The sequence below is a fragment of the Lynx rufus genome, unplaced genomic scaffold (assembly GCF_022079265.1).
Source record: "Lynx rufus isolate CCGP_SWC_20201006 ecotype Redwood Valley unplaced genomic scaffold, mLynRuf1.p SCAF_3, whole genome shotgun sequence".
In the NCBI taxonomy this organism is placed as follows: Eukaryota; Metazoa; Chordata; class Mammalia; order Carnivora; family Felidae; genus Lynx; species Lynx rufus.
In genome coordinates, this window is record NW_025814845.1 from 105,659,900 (window position 1) to 105,676,936 (window position 17,037).

At 37.3% G+C, this 17,037-nt stretch overlaps 1 protein-coding gene across 1 annotated transcript in view; it reads left to right on the top strand.

The window, feature by feature from the left end:
- The first annotated feature begins 791 nt into the window (after positions 1-791).
- Positions 792-17,037, top strand: part of HSPA4L (heat shock protein family A (Hsp70) member 4 like) — a 54,057-nt gene continuing 37,811 nt past the window's right edge. Inside the window, exons 1-3 of the mRNA XM_047091277.1 lie at positions 792-1,167; positions 13,201-13,258; positions 14,980-15,120. Of these exons, the coding sequence (XP_046947233.1) occupies positions 1,061-1,167; positions 13,201-13,258; positions 14,980-15,120 (306 nt within the window). The 5' untranslated portion in view covers positions 792-1,060. The remainder of the gene's footprint in view (positions 1,168-13,200; positions 13,259-14,979; positions 15,121-17,037) is intronic.

Here is a 17,037-nt window from a genome sequence, read left to right on the forward strand (position 1 = left end):
AGTGCGCTCTTGTTTCTTGGCCTAAGTTTGTTCTTTAGCATTGCAGGCCCTGGTAAGCAAAAATAAAACCCTAAAATTTGTTCAGCTGCTTTCACACAAGAAACTGCAGCTAGTGAAATGAAAAGGACTCCTTTCTCCCCCGCCCCGTGAACGGCAGCGCCCCTGGAGGCAGGTGAGACGAGGCCGCCGTGCGGCACAATGGGCGCCACCTCACAGAGCCAGGCGCGGCGCGCGGCAGGACCTCGCGGCCAGACTGCGAGCGCAGTGGGCTGGAGACACATGGGCCCCACGGGGCAGCGAGGCCGACGGGTGGGTGCTCTGGCTGTGGGTAGCCCTTCTGTGGGAAAGAGAGAGGAGGCGGCGCCAGGCCAGCGCCTTCCGGCCTGCGCTACCGACTTCGGGCAAGCCTGGGCATTATCCAGCCACTGTAATTAGGCGTGCCCCTAGTTGCCAAAACAACCCAAAAGGGGTGCTTCAAAACACACCCGCAAAGCGCGGGGCCGGGAGACTGCCTCTTACCTAGCCCACCCGCATTGCTCCCAGCTGCCGCGCGATGGCGAGCAAACTGCCTTCGCTTCCCCTCCTCTCCTCCCTGATCCTCCCCGATCCTACCCGCTCCGCCTTCTCCCTCCCACCCCCGGCTGCCTCAGCCGCCTCCATTTTCCAGATCTTTCTCGAACCCGCAGCTCCTCGGGCAGCCGTTGCCCGAGTACTGACGGAAGGGGCCGAAGTCTAGGCGGGGAGCAGCCTCGGGCGCGGAGAGGAGACTCGCGCACCTCCCTGGCTGCCGAGCGCGCAGGCGCAGACGTATGTAACTGCCGGTTGGAGGCGGCCGAACCGCAGTGGAGAGAGATCTAGGCGGCGGAGGCAGCGGCCAGGGAGGCCTTCATCTCCGCCGCTGCTCCCCGACGCACTGTCCTAGATTTAATGCGTAGCGACTTCGGGTTGTTTTTCCTTTGCTTCTCTTAGGAGTCCCAATTCCTGGAGCAGGAGCTCAGAAGAGGACGCTGTTCCCGCACAAGAGGCTTCAGCACAAGCACCCCGACGATTAGGAGGCGGGATGTCTGTGGTTGGCATTGACCTCGGCTTTCTCAACTGCTACATCGCTGTAGCAAGGAGTGGCGGCATCGAGACCATCGCCAATGAGTACAGCGACAGGTGTACCCCGTAAGTGTCTTGGCTTGATCATAACCCCAGCCCTAACAAACGTTTACTCCAGACCCTACGACGTGGTCCTGCCTGCTGGTTTCTTCTGATGCGCGCCGAACCTTGTGATGACAGGTGCAGCCCATCAACTGCAATCTCTAGAGACCGCAGGTTGGCGGGCCCAGGTGGGAGTCGGACTGCAAACCTGCTTTTCCTTCAAGGACAAGGGTCTTAACTCGCATAGTTCTCAAATCACCATTCTGTAACCACACACGCCCCCATTACCCCTTCCCCACCTCTGTTCCCCAGGCCTGCTTAGTTTTGGGGGGTTGGTGCGGAACCATCTCGATATCCTGAACGAATTTCTGAAAAGATGTCTGGTTACCTTTAGTGGGGTTTGCCTGAGATTATCGGCTGCGGGCGGGCAATTCCCATTAGCTGAGTAAAGAATTCTTCGTTCATTCTGCCCTTTCTCCTTTCCCCGTGTCTTTCTGCGTGACAGCTTTCAGAAAAGTAAGAAATAAAAACTTAGACTGCACACATCAGAAAGATGAGTTGCAGCGTCATCTGGCATTTATTTATTTATTTATGAGAAGTTGTTAAGGTGTGCGGCGTTTTCCCCCAATGCCCTTGAAAATTCGGGGTAATCGAGCCGATTTCCAGTGGCGTATTGTTAATGATGCATTAATAGCGAGGGAGTGAGGGATGGGAGTTGTTGGCCTCCTGTGTTGGTAATGTTAGTCTGTTAATGGAAAGCGGTGCAGCTAGAACCTATCAAAAGCGTATTTGTGCAGAATGAATCGTAGAAGGATCAGGAGGCTGTCCTGTATAAACATGACTGTGGAGTGATTCTTTTATGAACAGTTGATGAAAGACTTAGGAGTGGCATTATGTCACGGAAACATGTTTCCACATGTTCCATTGTTTCTCTCTTCTGCGAAGTTTGTTGGCAAAGGATAATTAGACAAAGAATAATTAAGACAGGAATATGAAAAACTAGCCTTTTATTGTTGGCTCCTGTTTCCCGTAGTTTTATGAACAAACCAACTGTTCATATCTTACTTTCTGTGGAGAAGTAAATATTAATTAGACTCTCCAAAATGTAATATTTATGTAAATATAAGACTAATCTTAAGATCAGTGTTAAACTAACCCTTTAAAATGATAAAATTACTATACTTTTATGAATAATTAAAAAATGTCAAGGAGATGTTGAAGAGTAGCTTACTTGAAGCAGTGTGTGCTTTGGTTTCTTTCAAGAATATTCCAAAGGGTTTTATACCATCTTATTCTAGATACATTTATTATATTCTGTGCATGTACATCCATGTAAAATTTGCATGTTTAAATTCTCAAATATGAGCATAGTACTGTTGCAATGCTTGCTTCATTTTACATCTTTTTCCAACCTTTATGCACAATGAGAGGCTGAGACAGTAATTGTGAACTCATTTATGACTTCATGTCTGCCAGATCTTGTTTAGCACCACAACAGATACAGGCTGCCAGAAAAGAACCAGTAAATTCCACTGTCCTCTTTCAGCAGAGTAGAGGTTTAATGGGGACAGTCTCTGGCTTCAGGGACTTAGCCCGTGGAAAAAAAGTGACGGGTAGGATGAAAATTCCCCTAATCCTTAAAGCCTTATCCTAAAAGATCAGAAACTGGAACTGTAAGACGTACTGTATTTCCGGGTTCAGATGTCTTAGTAGTGAGTCCATGACCCTCTAAAGAACCTGGCCAGACTTAACAGACAGGGTGTTCTTTAAAAATTAGGGTGCTCATTTTCATGTTCTAGAAGTCTCTTTACTACTATTCTTAAGCACATTGGCTAATTCTGTGTGGCTGAGATTTAATATGATATTTCTGATCTGTGTGTAAGAGCCACTACTAATATCTAGAATGAACCAAATCCAAATGAGAAAATCGGTCAGGTGGAAGTTTTGTATTCTTAGCTTGCATCAGCAACTCTGTCCTCCTTTTTCATGGCTGTGTACTGTTATTCAGGATCTTTTGTTGCTGAACTAATACATCACTGTAGTTTGTTTTTACACTGTATTTACTGTGGAGCTTAAATTATTGAGTGAAAACATAGCTTTTCCAGATACCTGGACTTTATTGAATACTTATCTTGCAAAAAGCATAGCTATTAGATAACCTGTAACTTTTCTGAAACGCTACAGTATGTAACGATACATATAAACTAGCTCTTCAGAAACTTTTTTTTTCTATATTCCAGTTGCTGACACCAAGGTAGTGAGACATAGGTATTTCCAGAAAGAGGAAAGGAAAGAATTTCTTGCAGAAAGAAGAAGGAAGTGTTCCATTTAAGTTAGTTGGTTTTGGCATTTATACTTTTTTACGTTCGTTTCATTAACAGACTTGATTATGTATGTATACATGGGAAGCTCCCGTGTATAAACCAAGAAGGACGGTTTAATGGAAAAGATAATTAAGTTTTGGCCTACAATTAAGGGACCAAGAACAAGTAATTTAACCTGTTCTTCAGATTCCCCTTCTGTAAAGGTGGAATGCTTGTACTTGCTGCTCTTCTCCTCTTGTGCATAAACTGAAGAGGGAGAAGGAAATTAACATGCATAAGTTAGAGGAAAAAATTAATTTCAGAACATTTTCTTATTTAAAACAAGTACACATAATAGTACATGTTCATTGTAGAAATACAGGCACATTATGGGGCGCCTGGGTGGCTCAGTCGGTTAAGCTTTCGACTTCTGCTTAGGTCATGATTTCACAGTCCATGGGTTTGAGCCCCACATTGGGCTCTGTGCTGACAGCTCAGAGCCTGGAGCCTGCTTTGTTTTCTGTGTCTCCTCTCTCTGCCCCTGCCCTGCTCGCACTCTGTCTGTCTCTCAAAAATAAATAAACATTAAAAAAAAATTAAAAAATAAAAGAAGTACAGGCACATTAAAAGACGAAAGTAAGAATTGTAATTCCTCCATCCAGAAATAAAACTTAGAGTATTTTCTCTGTGTTTCAAGGATAGATTATACTTTATAGCCTGTTGGGTAACCTCTTTCTATGTAAAACATATTTCTATACCATTAGTTTCAGTGTTTGTATAATCATTTCTTTAATCCATCCCTTTTTGGACATTGAGGACATTTTTTAATAAGCCATACTGCAGTAGCTATTTTGGAACTAAATTTTTTAACCTTTAATTCCTTCAGATTCTTAGAAGTATGATTACTGAGTATGCACATTTTTAGATAAGTTTGTATTATTCAATTAAGCATATAGATGTGGGGATTGGAATTTCTGTCCCAGGCTTAATTATATCAAAGTGATTAGTTTCTTACAGGGGAAAAGAAAACTGCAGCCAAGAATCTTCATTCACTATTAGATTAAAGCACGTAATCAGCTAAATCACTTGATAATAGTGATTGCCATGTGCCAAGCATTGGGCTTCCATTGTTATACATGCTACATCAATTCTCTGAGTTTGGTAATACTAGCTTTTTTTTTTTTTTTTTCCTCCTTCATAAGAAGCCTAAAGCAAACTTAAATGTTTTGCCAAGAACTTGTAAGCAATGGAATGGATTCAGTTTCAGGCCTCTTTGACCCCAGAACCTCAGTGTCCTCCATTATCCATTGGCATAAGGATTGTATATCCATATTAACATAATGAGGAATAATGAGCACATTATTTGGCTGAGAAGCATCTTTGCTCTAATATCAATAAATTCATCAATTTTTGGCTAGTTTCTAAGAAATACTGTTTTAAAATGCTTTAATAGGCTTTTAAGTTATTTTAAGAACATGTAAAAAATCTTATTTCGTTTAAAAAATTCATAAAATTATACAACACAAAATATGTTAGTACAAGCATATGGGGGAAAGCAGTACAGAAGACAATAAACTACAAACAATGCATATTTCTTGTGAGTAGAATTAAGGAAGATGTGCTTTTAATACATAGACTATAATGTTTTGAATTTTTATGAACCTATTTTACAATAAGGAAAAGTGAAACTATTTCAAGAGATTTTTGTTAAGTGTAGTTTATATAAATTCTGTATGATCAGAGTTCGTATTTTGTTTTTTGGTTTTCTGTCTTCCTTTTTCCCTATTTCCCTTTATCAGTGTATGAATAATCTGAAAATGTAGCAATATGTTACTTATATGTTACATTGAGGCGTCCTTTTCAATGTACACACGTAGAAATCATTTACTTTGGGGTATTAAAAATAAACAGTTTTATACGTAGGAAATGCCAAACTCCAGAGGTTAATGGTAGATAGTTGGGTAGGAGGACTTTTTATGATGATAGCAGTTGTTGGGGATTGGGAGGGAGGGGAGGCTTTTACATTTTATTTAAATACTCTTTGTACCATATGAATTGGCTTTGTATGTTTTACTATGAGCTTATGTTAACTTTGATTAAAAATATTTTAAATGCAAACCAGAAAGTAAATTTCCTTTGTCTTTTCCCAACCACCTAGTAAACTTCAGTGTGTACGTTTCTAGGTTTATTACAAATGTATGAATATGCATACATAACTGGGATGTTTTTCTATTTGTTTTTAACAAAAGTAGAATTACATAATATTTTGCAATATTTTTTTCAGAATATAGTGTGGACATCTCAAACTTGTGCATTTGGGTCTAATTTACCTCATTTAAAAAAATTTTTATAAGAAAGTTCTTATTAAATTTCCAGTTAATGTACAGTGTAATATTAGTTTCAGGTGTACAATTCAGTGATTCAGCATTTCCATGCAACACCCAGTGCTCATCACAACTCTTAATCCCCATCATCTATTTAATCCATCCCCCCACCCACCTCCCCTCTGGTAACCCATCGGTTTCTTCTTTGTAGTTAAGAATCTGTTTCTTGGTTTGCCTCTTTTTTTTCTCTTATGCTCATTTGTTTTGTTTCTTAAATTCCACATATGAGTGAAATCATAACGGTATTTGTCTTTCTCTGACTGACTTGCTTAACATAATACTCTCTAGCTCCTTTGGGTAAATACCTGCTAGTGCAATTGCTGGGTCATAGGGAAGTTCTATTTTTAACTTTTTGAAGAACCTCCATACAGTTTTTCAGAGTGGCTGCACCAGTTTGCATTCCCACCAACAATGCAAGAGGGGTCCCCTTTCTCCACATCCTCTCCAACACCTATTGTTTCTTGTGTTGTTGATTTTAGCTATTCTGACCTAATTTATTTAAATGGCTGTACAGCATTCCATTGATGCACTACATTAGTGGACATTTCAAATTGTTATTTTGGTGTTGACAAAAACAAAAATTCAATGAATACCTTGCCTTTTTTGTTTTTAATTGTGCTGAGAGAAGTGGAAAGGCAGATGGCTCATACATTAGCATGGCCAAAGCTAGGACTGTAAAATTTTTTATTATGAATATTTTCTATGATAAAATGAGTCTCTAGTTATTGCCTTGAATTTGTGGGTGAGATATTCTGAAAAGTTTCTAGAAGGCAAGGAATGATAAGTACAAATAACATGCTATTGGTAGTCTTTAGTATGTATGTGGTCACTACAATACAGATTAATCAGCATAGCTGTGTTCTGATAAAGCTTTGTTTACAAAAACAGGTGGCAAATGATAATTTGCAAATCCCTTGTCTAGGCATTCGTAATTGAAAGAACTTTAAAATTATTGTGCATTGCTATTTAGAATTTGACCTGTTGAATTTTAAGATAATCAGCTTTTCAGTTAAATATATCTTATTTAATATGACTAATTAGCTTTTTAAATATGTCTTCCTATGTATAGTTGACCCGTGAACAATATGGGTTTGAACTGTGCACGTCCCCACTTAATGTGGACTTTTTTTGACAAATACAGTACACTACCATGAATATATTTTTCTTTCCTATAATTTTCTTAATATTTCTTTTTCTCTAGCTTAATGTAAGAATACAGTGTTTAATACATATAACACACAATATGTGTTAATCAGTTGTTACCACTAAGGCAGTAGGTTATTAGTAGTTAAGTGGGGAGTCAAAAATTATACATGGATTTTCAACTGTGCAGTGATTCAGCACCCCTAACTCCCTCATTGTTCAAGAGTCAACTGTAAGTGTTCATGTGATTTCTGTTAATAGTTTCAAGTTGTGAACCAATTTATTTATGAACTAGGCACATATACTAAAAGCATTTGGAATTAAATTTTTATTTTTTATATGTTAAAAATTTTTTATCCGTTGACCATATTGAAAGACTGGAAAGTTTTTGTTATTACTAAATCATATATGCCTAGGAGTCTTATTTTTCTAAGTAACAAGCTAGAAAGCAAATGGCAACCATAAGTTCTTTTGAGAACATTCCTCCCCCACTTCCTTCTAGGGCAGTTTTTTTTTTTCCAGATAGTTAACCTTGGGAAATAATAACCAGATGTTTTCTTTACAGCAAAACTTCTCAGATCTGTTAATTTGTTTATAGGCATTGAAACATTCCAAGGAAAGAATGTTTTCCTCAATTTATTTGAACCTCCAAGGAATTATATTCCACAGAACAGTATTTGGAAAATGATGCTATAAAGCAGTGGTTCTCAGTTGGAGATTTTGCCTCTTAGGGTACATCTGACAATATCTAAAGATGCATTTTTGGTTGTCTGTCTGGGAGTGAGGAGTTGGGGGGATGGGGGAAGGGTGCTACTGCCATCTCAGGAGCTCCTGATTTAAACCAGTTGATTGCCCTCTCATATCATCAATTCAGCCATTGTTTTCTTAGCATGTGCTTGATAATAATTGTGATCTTAGGGAAATTGGCAAGGGAAAGCTGAAAATTTTTTAAATAGGGCTATTTTTTAAATCAAAGTGGTAAAATCAAGAGGCTTTGAATTCTTAGTGGAGATTGACAAAGAAGTAAACAAATTTAAAGAGTATGGACCTCTTAGGTGAGAATGAGAAGTCTCATAGTCTGTTGACAGTATGTGTTTTCTCCAACCTGATTGGTTTGGCCTTATAAAAATAGACTTTATAAGAGAGAAAGAAAGTTAATCTTTAGTTTTAAGGGAAGATACAAATACAGCTTTCTTAAAGTAACACCTGTCATTTGGTTTTTATACCCCTCCTTTGTTGAAAGTGACATAGGACATTTAGTGACATAGGACATTTAGACATTGTTTGTTTAGAATTTTTGGCATTCTCTGAGAATCTGGGACTACCGCTAGGGTGGCAATATCACATTGGAAATTAAAGATTTAAGGGGCACGGTGCCTGGGTGGCTCAGTCAGTTAAGCGTCCGACTTCCCCTCAGGTCATGATCTCACAGTCCAGGAGTTAGAGCCCCTCGTCAGGCTCTGTGCTGACAGCTCCGGAGCCTGGAGCCTGCTTCAGATTCTGTGTCTCCCTCTATCTGACCCTCCCCCGTTCATGCTCTGTTTCTCTCTGTCTCAAAAATAAACAAACATTAAAAAAATAAATTAAAAAAAATAAAGATTTAAGGGGCATCGCAAACCCTGTATTTTTTTGTTTGATTTTAGGTATAAAATGGAATTTCTAAAGAGTTGAAATAAACCATAGAAAATATAATATAAATAAATTATTGCGGTATACATTTGGGTAAACTATTGAATATTAAACTCTTGAAACTACTTTATAAAAACACTTATGTAGGCTGAAGTGTGGTATAATGTGTTTATTTCCCTTGGTGTTAGTAAAGTCAGGTAAAAGTTTTGAGAGATACTAGGTATTTGTATTTTTCTGAAAATATTTAGCAAGTATTTGTTTAATGATTGCATTCAAAAATCTTTTTGAAAGAAATTGAAGGAATTTGAAGCCTTTTAGCTATGTGAGGAAGGTTTTCTGCATATGGTAACTGGGTATTTTCAAGCTATAACATTAAATTGTTTCAACTTTAAAGTTGTCTTTTAACTTCAGAGAATAATAATGGAAACTCACTGTTCAGTTTTTCTGTGAAGTGGTATGTGTGCAGCATAGTTCAAAGAATCTAGCACTTACTAAATTATAGTTGAATCAATGTTATTTGACACTAGTGTTCTAACAGAAGGTAAGTTCTTAAAAATCAACTGAATAAGATTTTTGGTACACTCAACTGATGGTAGCCTAGTATTGAAAAATTTTAAATGTTCATAAGTGTGTCCAAATAATGGAATTGAGAGAAAGACAGATTATAATAAAGTAGTCTAAGAGATGGCAAATCTATATTTTCTCTGATGAACTGAAGGATGGAATGCCAACCATCCACATAGATAACCATATTGGGTATGCAAAATCTCTTCTGTTGGGGACTATGTTGAACTGAATTATTTGGAAGATGATTTGCTTGGATGTCTCAAATGTACCTCAGTCTCAGCATATCCAAATTAGCACTCGTGATGGTCCATCCTCAAACCTGTTCTTCTCACAGTGTTTTCTGGCTCATTAAATGGCACCCTCTGGGGGCACCTGGGTGGCTGAGTCAGTTGGGCATCCACAACTTTGGCTCAGGTCATGATCTCACAGTTTGTGAGTTCGAGCCCCATGTCAGGTTCTGTGCTGACGGCTCAGAGGCTGGAGCCTGTTTTGGATTCTGTCTCCCTCTCTTTCTGCCCCTTCCTCGCTTGCATTTTCTCTCTCTCTCTCTCTCTCTCTCTCTCTCTCAAAAATAACATTAAAAAAAAATTTTTTTTAAATGGCACCACTCTCTACCCTCGTATCCAAATGAGAAACCTAGACATTAGTCTTGATACTTGCCTCTTCAGAGCTCTTACCTGTTTTGGCACTGTTCAGTAAAAATGTTAGCCACATGCATAAATGTTCTAGTAGTTACATTAAAAAGATAACAGGTGAAATTAATTTTAATATATTTGATTTAATTCTATATATCCAGAGTCTTATTTCCGTATTTTAAAATCAATGAGATATTTTATATTCCTTTTTATTTTTTTTAATTTTTTTTTTAATGTTTGTTTATTTTTGAGACAGAGACAGAGCGTGAACAGGGGAGGGGCAGAGAGAGAGGGAGACAAAGAACTTGAAATAGGCTCCAGGCTCTGAGCTGTCAGCACAGAGCCTGACACAGAGCTAGAACCCACAAACTGTGAGATCATGACCTGAGCCGAAGTCGGATGCTTAACCGACTGAGCCAGCCAGGTGCCCCTATATTCCTTTTTAAATATTATATCTTCAAGGTCCAGAGTATGTTTTCGCACCTAAAATAAGTACATTTCAAATCATACCAGTCACATCACATGTGACTGGTGGCTACCATATTGGACAGTGAAGATACAGTCTGTCACCAAGTCCTTTGAGTTTTACCTCCTAAGTATCTCTTAATTCCTTCTCCCCCTGTCTCAACTGCCATCACCCTGAATAAAGATTACTGGTAACTTCTAGCCTTTGTCCCATCAGGTCACACTGTGGCCAAAATGATCTCTGCCAAATCTCCTTTACTTCCACCCCCTTATCATTTACTCTTCCTCCAAATCTCATCATTTCCTTGGGTAAGCCTTTCCTGATCCTCCTCCTCTAGGTCAATTCTGTTACCTACTGTTTTTTTGTTTTTTAAGTTTGTTCATTTATTTTGAGAGAGACAGAGACAGTGCTAGCAGAGGGAGGGAGAGAGGGAGAGGGAGAATCCCAAGCAGGCTCTGCACTGTTAGCACAGAGCCTGATGCAGAGCTCAAACTCACAAACCTCGAGATCACGACCCGAGCCTAAACTAAGAGACATTTAACCAACTGAGCCAGACAGGCACCCCTGTTACGTACTCTTATAGCACTATGTATACCTTCTGTTGTAGCACCTAGTTTACTTTCATTTGTGAGTCTATAGCACTTGTAAGTTCCAAGAGCCAAAACCACGATTTTTCCCCCTCTAACAAGAGTGCCAGGCATAATTACTCAACCAGAATCTGTTAAATTAACTAAATGAACTTAACTGCCCTCCTTTAAAATGCAGTAGTCCCCAATATAACAGTGTATTGTTCAACCCTTAAACACTGTACTGGGGGGCGCCTGGCTGGCTCAGTTGGTTAAGCGTCTGACTTCGGCTCAGGTCATGATCTCACAGTTCGTGGGTTTGAGCCCCATGTTGGGCTCTGTTCTGACAGCTCATAGCCTGGAGCCTGCTTTGGATTCTGTGTCTTCTTGTGTTTCTGTCCCTCCGCTGCTTATACTCTCTGTCTCAAAAATAAATGTTTAAAAAAACAACAACACTGTTCTGGGATTTTTTTCCTCTTTTTTTTTTTTTTTGTCTTACATATGGGTAAGAAATGTTCTCTTCATTGTTCAGAAGACTTTAATGAATTCCCTTTACCTACTGAAATAAATTTCAAATTTATAGTCTGTCATTTGAGGCCCTGTATAATCTAATCCTGAAAGTATCTATCACAATGTCAAATGAAACTGCCAAGTTGTATTCCCCCTAGTCTCTAAATACGCATTACCCTTAGGAGCCATCTTTCTATTCATTCAATAAGTGTCTTTAGTATATTGCCAGATAATGATCAAAGCCAGTACTATACAGTAGAACTTTGTATTCTACTGTACATCTTTTTTGTTCTGTGTGTATTCTGTTCTCTGTATACCCACCGGCCACTTATGCCTGTTAAGCCCTTGAAAGTTCGCTGTTTGAGCACTTGAAATGTGAATAATCTTGAGGAACTGAATTTTTTATTTTGGTTAAACTTTACTAGCCACACATATAGCTAATGGCTGCCATATTGGATAGTGGAGATCAAGGGAATGGGGCACGCATTATCTGCCCTCATGGAGTTCATGCCCTATCATGTGGCAATATAGTCAGTAAATAAATTGTATCAGATGGTGATACATTTTGCAGGAAAATAAAATTGGGTAAACAGAGGAGATGTATATGTTTGGGAGGAGCAGAAAATGTTATTTATAGAAGATAGGAAAGATGTTAATTATAAGCTGATGTTTGAGCAGAGACCTGAAAAAAGTGAGAGTGAGTGCAAGCCATATGGGTGTATTTAGAAGTGTTCCAGAAATAGAGGACAGCATGTACAAAGGACCTGAGGAAGAAGTGTGCTTGCCCTATTCTAGAAATAACAAGGAGACCAGTGTACCTAGATTGAAGCTACAGGGTAGAGCAGCCAAGGACCAGACCAGAAAGGACTTTATTGGCTGTTGGGGACACTTAAGCTTTTGCTTTGTGAGACAAGACACCATTGGAGGATTTTCAGCAGGGAAATTTCATGACCTTAGTCTTTAAATGGGTCACTCTGGTTATCATATTGAGAATAGATGTATACTTACATACCAGAAATTTCCTTTTGAACAAGACAGATGGCTATTAAAATGTTTTGTCTTTCAAATCTTAATTCACAAATCACCTCTTTTACTTGCTTTTCCTAAGCCTAATCATATAGAAGTAATTATTCTTTTTTGTTAGTGTATCACAGTTCTATATGTTGATTTTTTTTCAGTAAACTATAAATTCTCCAGCGGCAGTGATGGTAGCTAGTATGACCACAGTGCTTCTAAATATTTATTGGTTGAGTGAATAATTACCTGTAATTACAACTAAAATCATAGAAACACTTTCTTGAATTTTAACATGAAATAATATTTTGATGAAAATATTGCTCTACATTTGCCTTAGAATTATATCTAAATACAGTAATAAAAAAATAGTGATAGTGTTCAAAGCATTGTCTATATTCATTTAATCCTCACACAACTCTGTGAGTAGGTATTATTATCATCATTATCTTCCAGATGGGAAACGGAGACAAATAATGGTTAGGTAATTTCTACAAGATTATAGAGCCTGGATTTAGATTCATTCAACCTGGCCTTAGTGAACTCAGTTAATTTTTTTAGTAGGTCATAACCAGTAGAATTTGAAAAATAATTTTGGGGGCCAACATAGCATCCCCAGGTATTAGCATTTATTCTGAAAATTCTAACCTTTATTCTGACCACTGTTCCATTACTTATGAAACAAAAATATGCAAAATTCTGATGTTCATTAATCTATTTTTAGAATATACATGATTATGTTAATCCATTTAATTCATTTTTTCATAAGGAGAAGCAGAATAATGGCATATTAACGTAAACCTACACTGAAAATAAACTTTGTGTTTTTCTCCCATTTAGGGCCTGTATATCTTTGGGATCGAGAACTCGAGCCATTGGAAATGCAGCTAAGAGCCAGGTAAATTGTTAATGTAGATGTTTTGACTTACAGGAAGAATTAATGGAATCTTGGTAATTAAGCTTCCACTTTATGTAGTTAAGAGTGAAAAAAGAGGAAGGGAAATTGGACAGACCTTGATGTCTTTGTATTTTAATAGATATATTTTGCTTTGGGGGTTGCAAAATATTTCTTAAATTTTATTAAAAAGAAACAAAAGTCTTTTTAGAATTGTGAAGTTAGGATGTTGCTACCCTATGACACCACTTTTTCCCTGTATGGTCACTTTTCTATGAGGTGGTATCCTATCTAGTATATACACTTCAATAAGTAAGTGATGTCTTACTGCAAAAAGAAGGTAGGAAAGATGGAAGAACTAATTTCCAGAGTAACCCAATGTAGCTGCTTTACATGGAATCAGTTTAAGTATTCATATTTCTAGGCTTCTGAAGTGTTTGTAAGTGGAACATTTACTTTTAATATTCCTTATTACAGGTTCATTTTCCTTGGACTTTATTTCCCTAAACCAAAAGCCCTTAACAATTACTTCTTACATTTTAATGTGTACATGGGTTTTTTCCTCATAAAATAACTTTAATGGGACTTTTTTCCCTCATGACTTTGTAGGAGTAATTAACTCCTTTATCTAAGAATTTCTGCTTAAGATTTTGTCAAGGTTGTCTTCTAATTGGCCTATATATGAAACTGTTTATCTTCTCTTCCACTTTCATACTGTATGTAAACAAATGTTGAGTTTGTTTCAAAATGACTTCTTCACTAAAGTTTACATTTCATATTCTGTTTGATCTTCTAAGTTGTATGATTGATATCAGAGTCTCTGAAGAAAGCAAACTAAAGTTATTCCTGTAAAGAGACCAATGTGGTAATTGAGCATCCCTGTAGCATTTATCTCGTAATTGAAGAGCAAGATCTATTTGGCTTTAACTAAGAGGACAACAACTGGATCTCAGTAATATTCTATAGTCTGCACTACATGTTCTAGTTAAGAAAAAATTACTTTCCTAAAATATAAGCCATTTACAAATTAAGACACTTTAATTTAGCATCATGCTCCATAAAAGAAGTTTAAATTTACTAGCCTTGGAGCAGTTCTCAACAATGAGAAAGTTCACAGAGAAGAAAAGAAAAATGGTGCAATAAGGAACACAGTTTCAATAAAAACACAGTAATGAAAGTGGAAGGAAATAAAAAGTACTAATTCACTTAAAGCAAAAGTGTTGAGGGAAACCATAGAGATGAGTTGTAGATTGATTTTCACTGTATTATTTGAAAACCTTTACACTTTTGTTCTTTCTTTTTTGAAAACATTAATTTTGAGTCTACATTCCTAGGATAGGATAATTTGAGGGGCAATAGTTAAGATGCATACATTCTTTAAAAATTTTATTTTATTTTTGAGAGAGAGAGCATGAGCGGGGAAGAGGGGCAGAGGGAGAGACAGTCTTAAGGAGCCCAATGCAGGGCTCAATTGCAGAACCCTGGGATTGTGACCTGAGCCAAAATCAAGAGAATCCGATGCTCAACCACCTGAGCCATCCAGGCACCCCTAAGGTGCATACATTCTTACTGTATAATTTTACTAGTAGCTGGAAGGCAGATAAATGAATGATTGTGTGTAATTCTAAACTTAAATGTGTAGAATTGGTGGTTTAAAAGTATGGCATAGTGTTCATTTTGCATTCATTAAGTAATTGATAAAGAAAAGTGTTTACTGTCAACAGATAGTCACGAATGTAAGAAATACAATTCATGGCTTCAAAAAGCTTCATGGGCGATCATTTGATGATCCCATTGTGCAAACTGAAAGGATCAGGCTTCCTTATGAGCTGCAGAAGATGCCTAATGGAAGTGCAGGAGTTAAGGTAAGCTTTATATTCCCAGAGTACAAACATTTAAATTCAAGAAAACAAATACAATATTTCCTATTTGTAATTTAACTTTTTTTATCTGGACACAGTACACACGTACCAAGGTATAGACAGTTTTTGTTGTAATCTTTAGTGAGTGCAAAAAAATTCTAATTAGATAACCTTTTAAATCCAAACAGTACTTTTATTGTCAAGAAAAAATGATCATTATTTGGAGAACTTTTAGAGGTGTACTGTTTTCAATTTCAAGCGATAAAGGCAGAGGCATAAGTGATTTAGAAAAATAGACCCCAAAGCTATATTAATTGCTATATTAAAGCAAACTTCTTCAAAGTGAGAGATGGATTCTTGGTTTTTAATTCTACATCCCGAGACAGTAAGTTATAGATTGGTTAACAAAACATGTTTCTGTTGATTTTTCAAAAACTAACAAAATACCTCAAAACACATAGAGTTACCATGTGACCCAGCATTTTCACTTAGTTGTATACACCAGAGAATTGAATGATATGTGCACACAAAAACTTGTACATGATTATTCACAATAGCATTATTTGTAATAGCCAAAAAGTGGGAACAACCCAAGTGTTCATCAGCTGTTGAGTGGATAAAGAAAATGTACCTATACAATGGAATATTATTTAGCCATAAGATGGAGTGAAGTACTGACACATAATTCATACAGATGAATATGGCACAAAATATAACACTTACACATAGATTGTGCTACTTGAGAGAGAAGCTCTTCGTAACTCTTTGAGTTTAGTGTTTTGTTTTTATATATTTTTTTTTAACGTTTATTTTTGAGACAGAGACAGAGCATGAACAGGGGAGGGTCAGAGAGAGGGAGACACAGAATCTGAAGCAGGCTCCAGGCTCTGAGCTGTCAGCACAGAGCCTGATGCGGGGCTAGAACTCATAGACTGCGAGATCATGACCTGAGCCAAAGTCGGCCGCTTAACCAACTGAGCCACCCAGGCGCCCCTGGAGTTTAGTGTTAATAGAGTAAAATTTTGTTCACTGAGGAAACAAGTTACAGGACAGTTTTTTCCTCTGTAACTGTAGTTATTATATGGGTTCCAAGGTAGCTTTTTATTGCTTATAAATTTATTATTATTTTTAAAGGGTTTGATTACTTAAAGCCGTACGTCTTCCAGTATTCCTTTGTTAAGCACTGTAAAGTTTCCTTTCGTGTGCTTAAATATAACCTACTCTTAAACCTATGTATAAGATGAAGTAGTTATTTGGTCTAAAAAAATAGTAAAAATTTCATATATATATCTCTAATATTTAATTTTATTTTCTAATATTTAATTTATTTACTCCCAGAAACTTTGGAATAATACATACTTTATCTTTTTTTTTTTTTTAAGTTTAATTATTTCTTTTGAGAGAGAGAGAGAGAGAGAGAGAGAAAAAAAAAAATCCCAAGCAGGCTCCACACTGTCAGTGCAGAGTCAAGCAATGGGGCTCAAACTCACAAACTGTGAGATCATGATGACCTGAGCCGAAATTGAGTCAGATGCTCAACCAACTGAGCCACCCAGGCATCCCTCTTTTATTTTTTTTAATAAGAAATTTTCTTTTTCCTTCCTTTCCCTAAAATTATAAAACGAAAGCTTTCATTTTAAGCCCAGGAAGAGTTCTGACTTTCAAAAGAAAGATTATTTGATCTTTTTCTTATTCATTATGTGCTTGGAAAGTGAATAAAAATTGCTTTTGTGAGAGGTGGGGATCTAACACAGGAAGACATTTTTGAAAACAATTTGTTTAATATAATGTGTATAAGGCACTTGAACTTTAGAAATAAGAGGTTGTAATATTAGAATAATCTTTTCAGAATATAACTTCCATGGGCAAAGACTACTTTTTTTCACTTTTGTTTATCCATCATGTATAGAGTAGATGTAC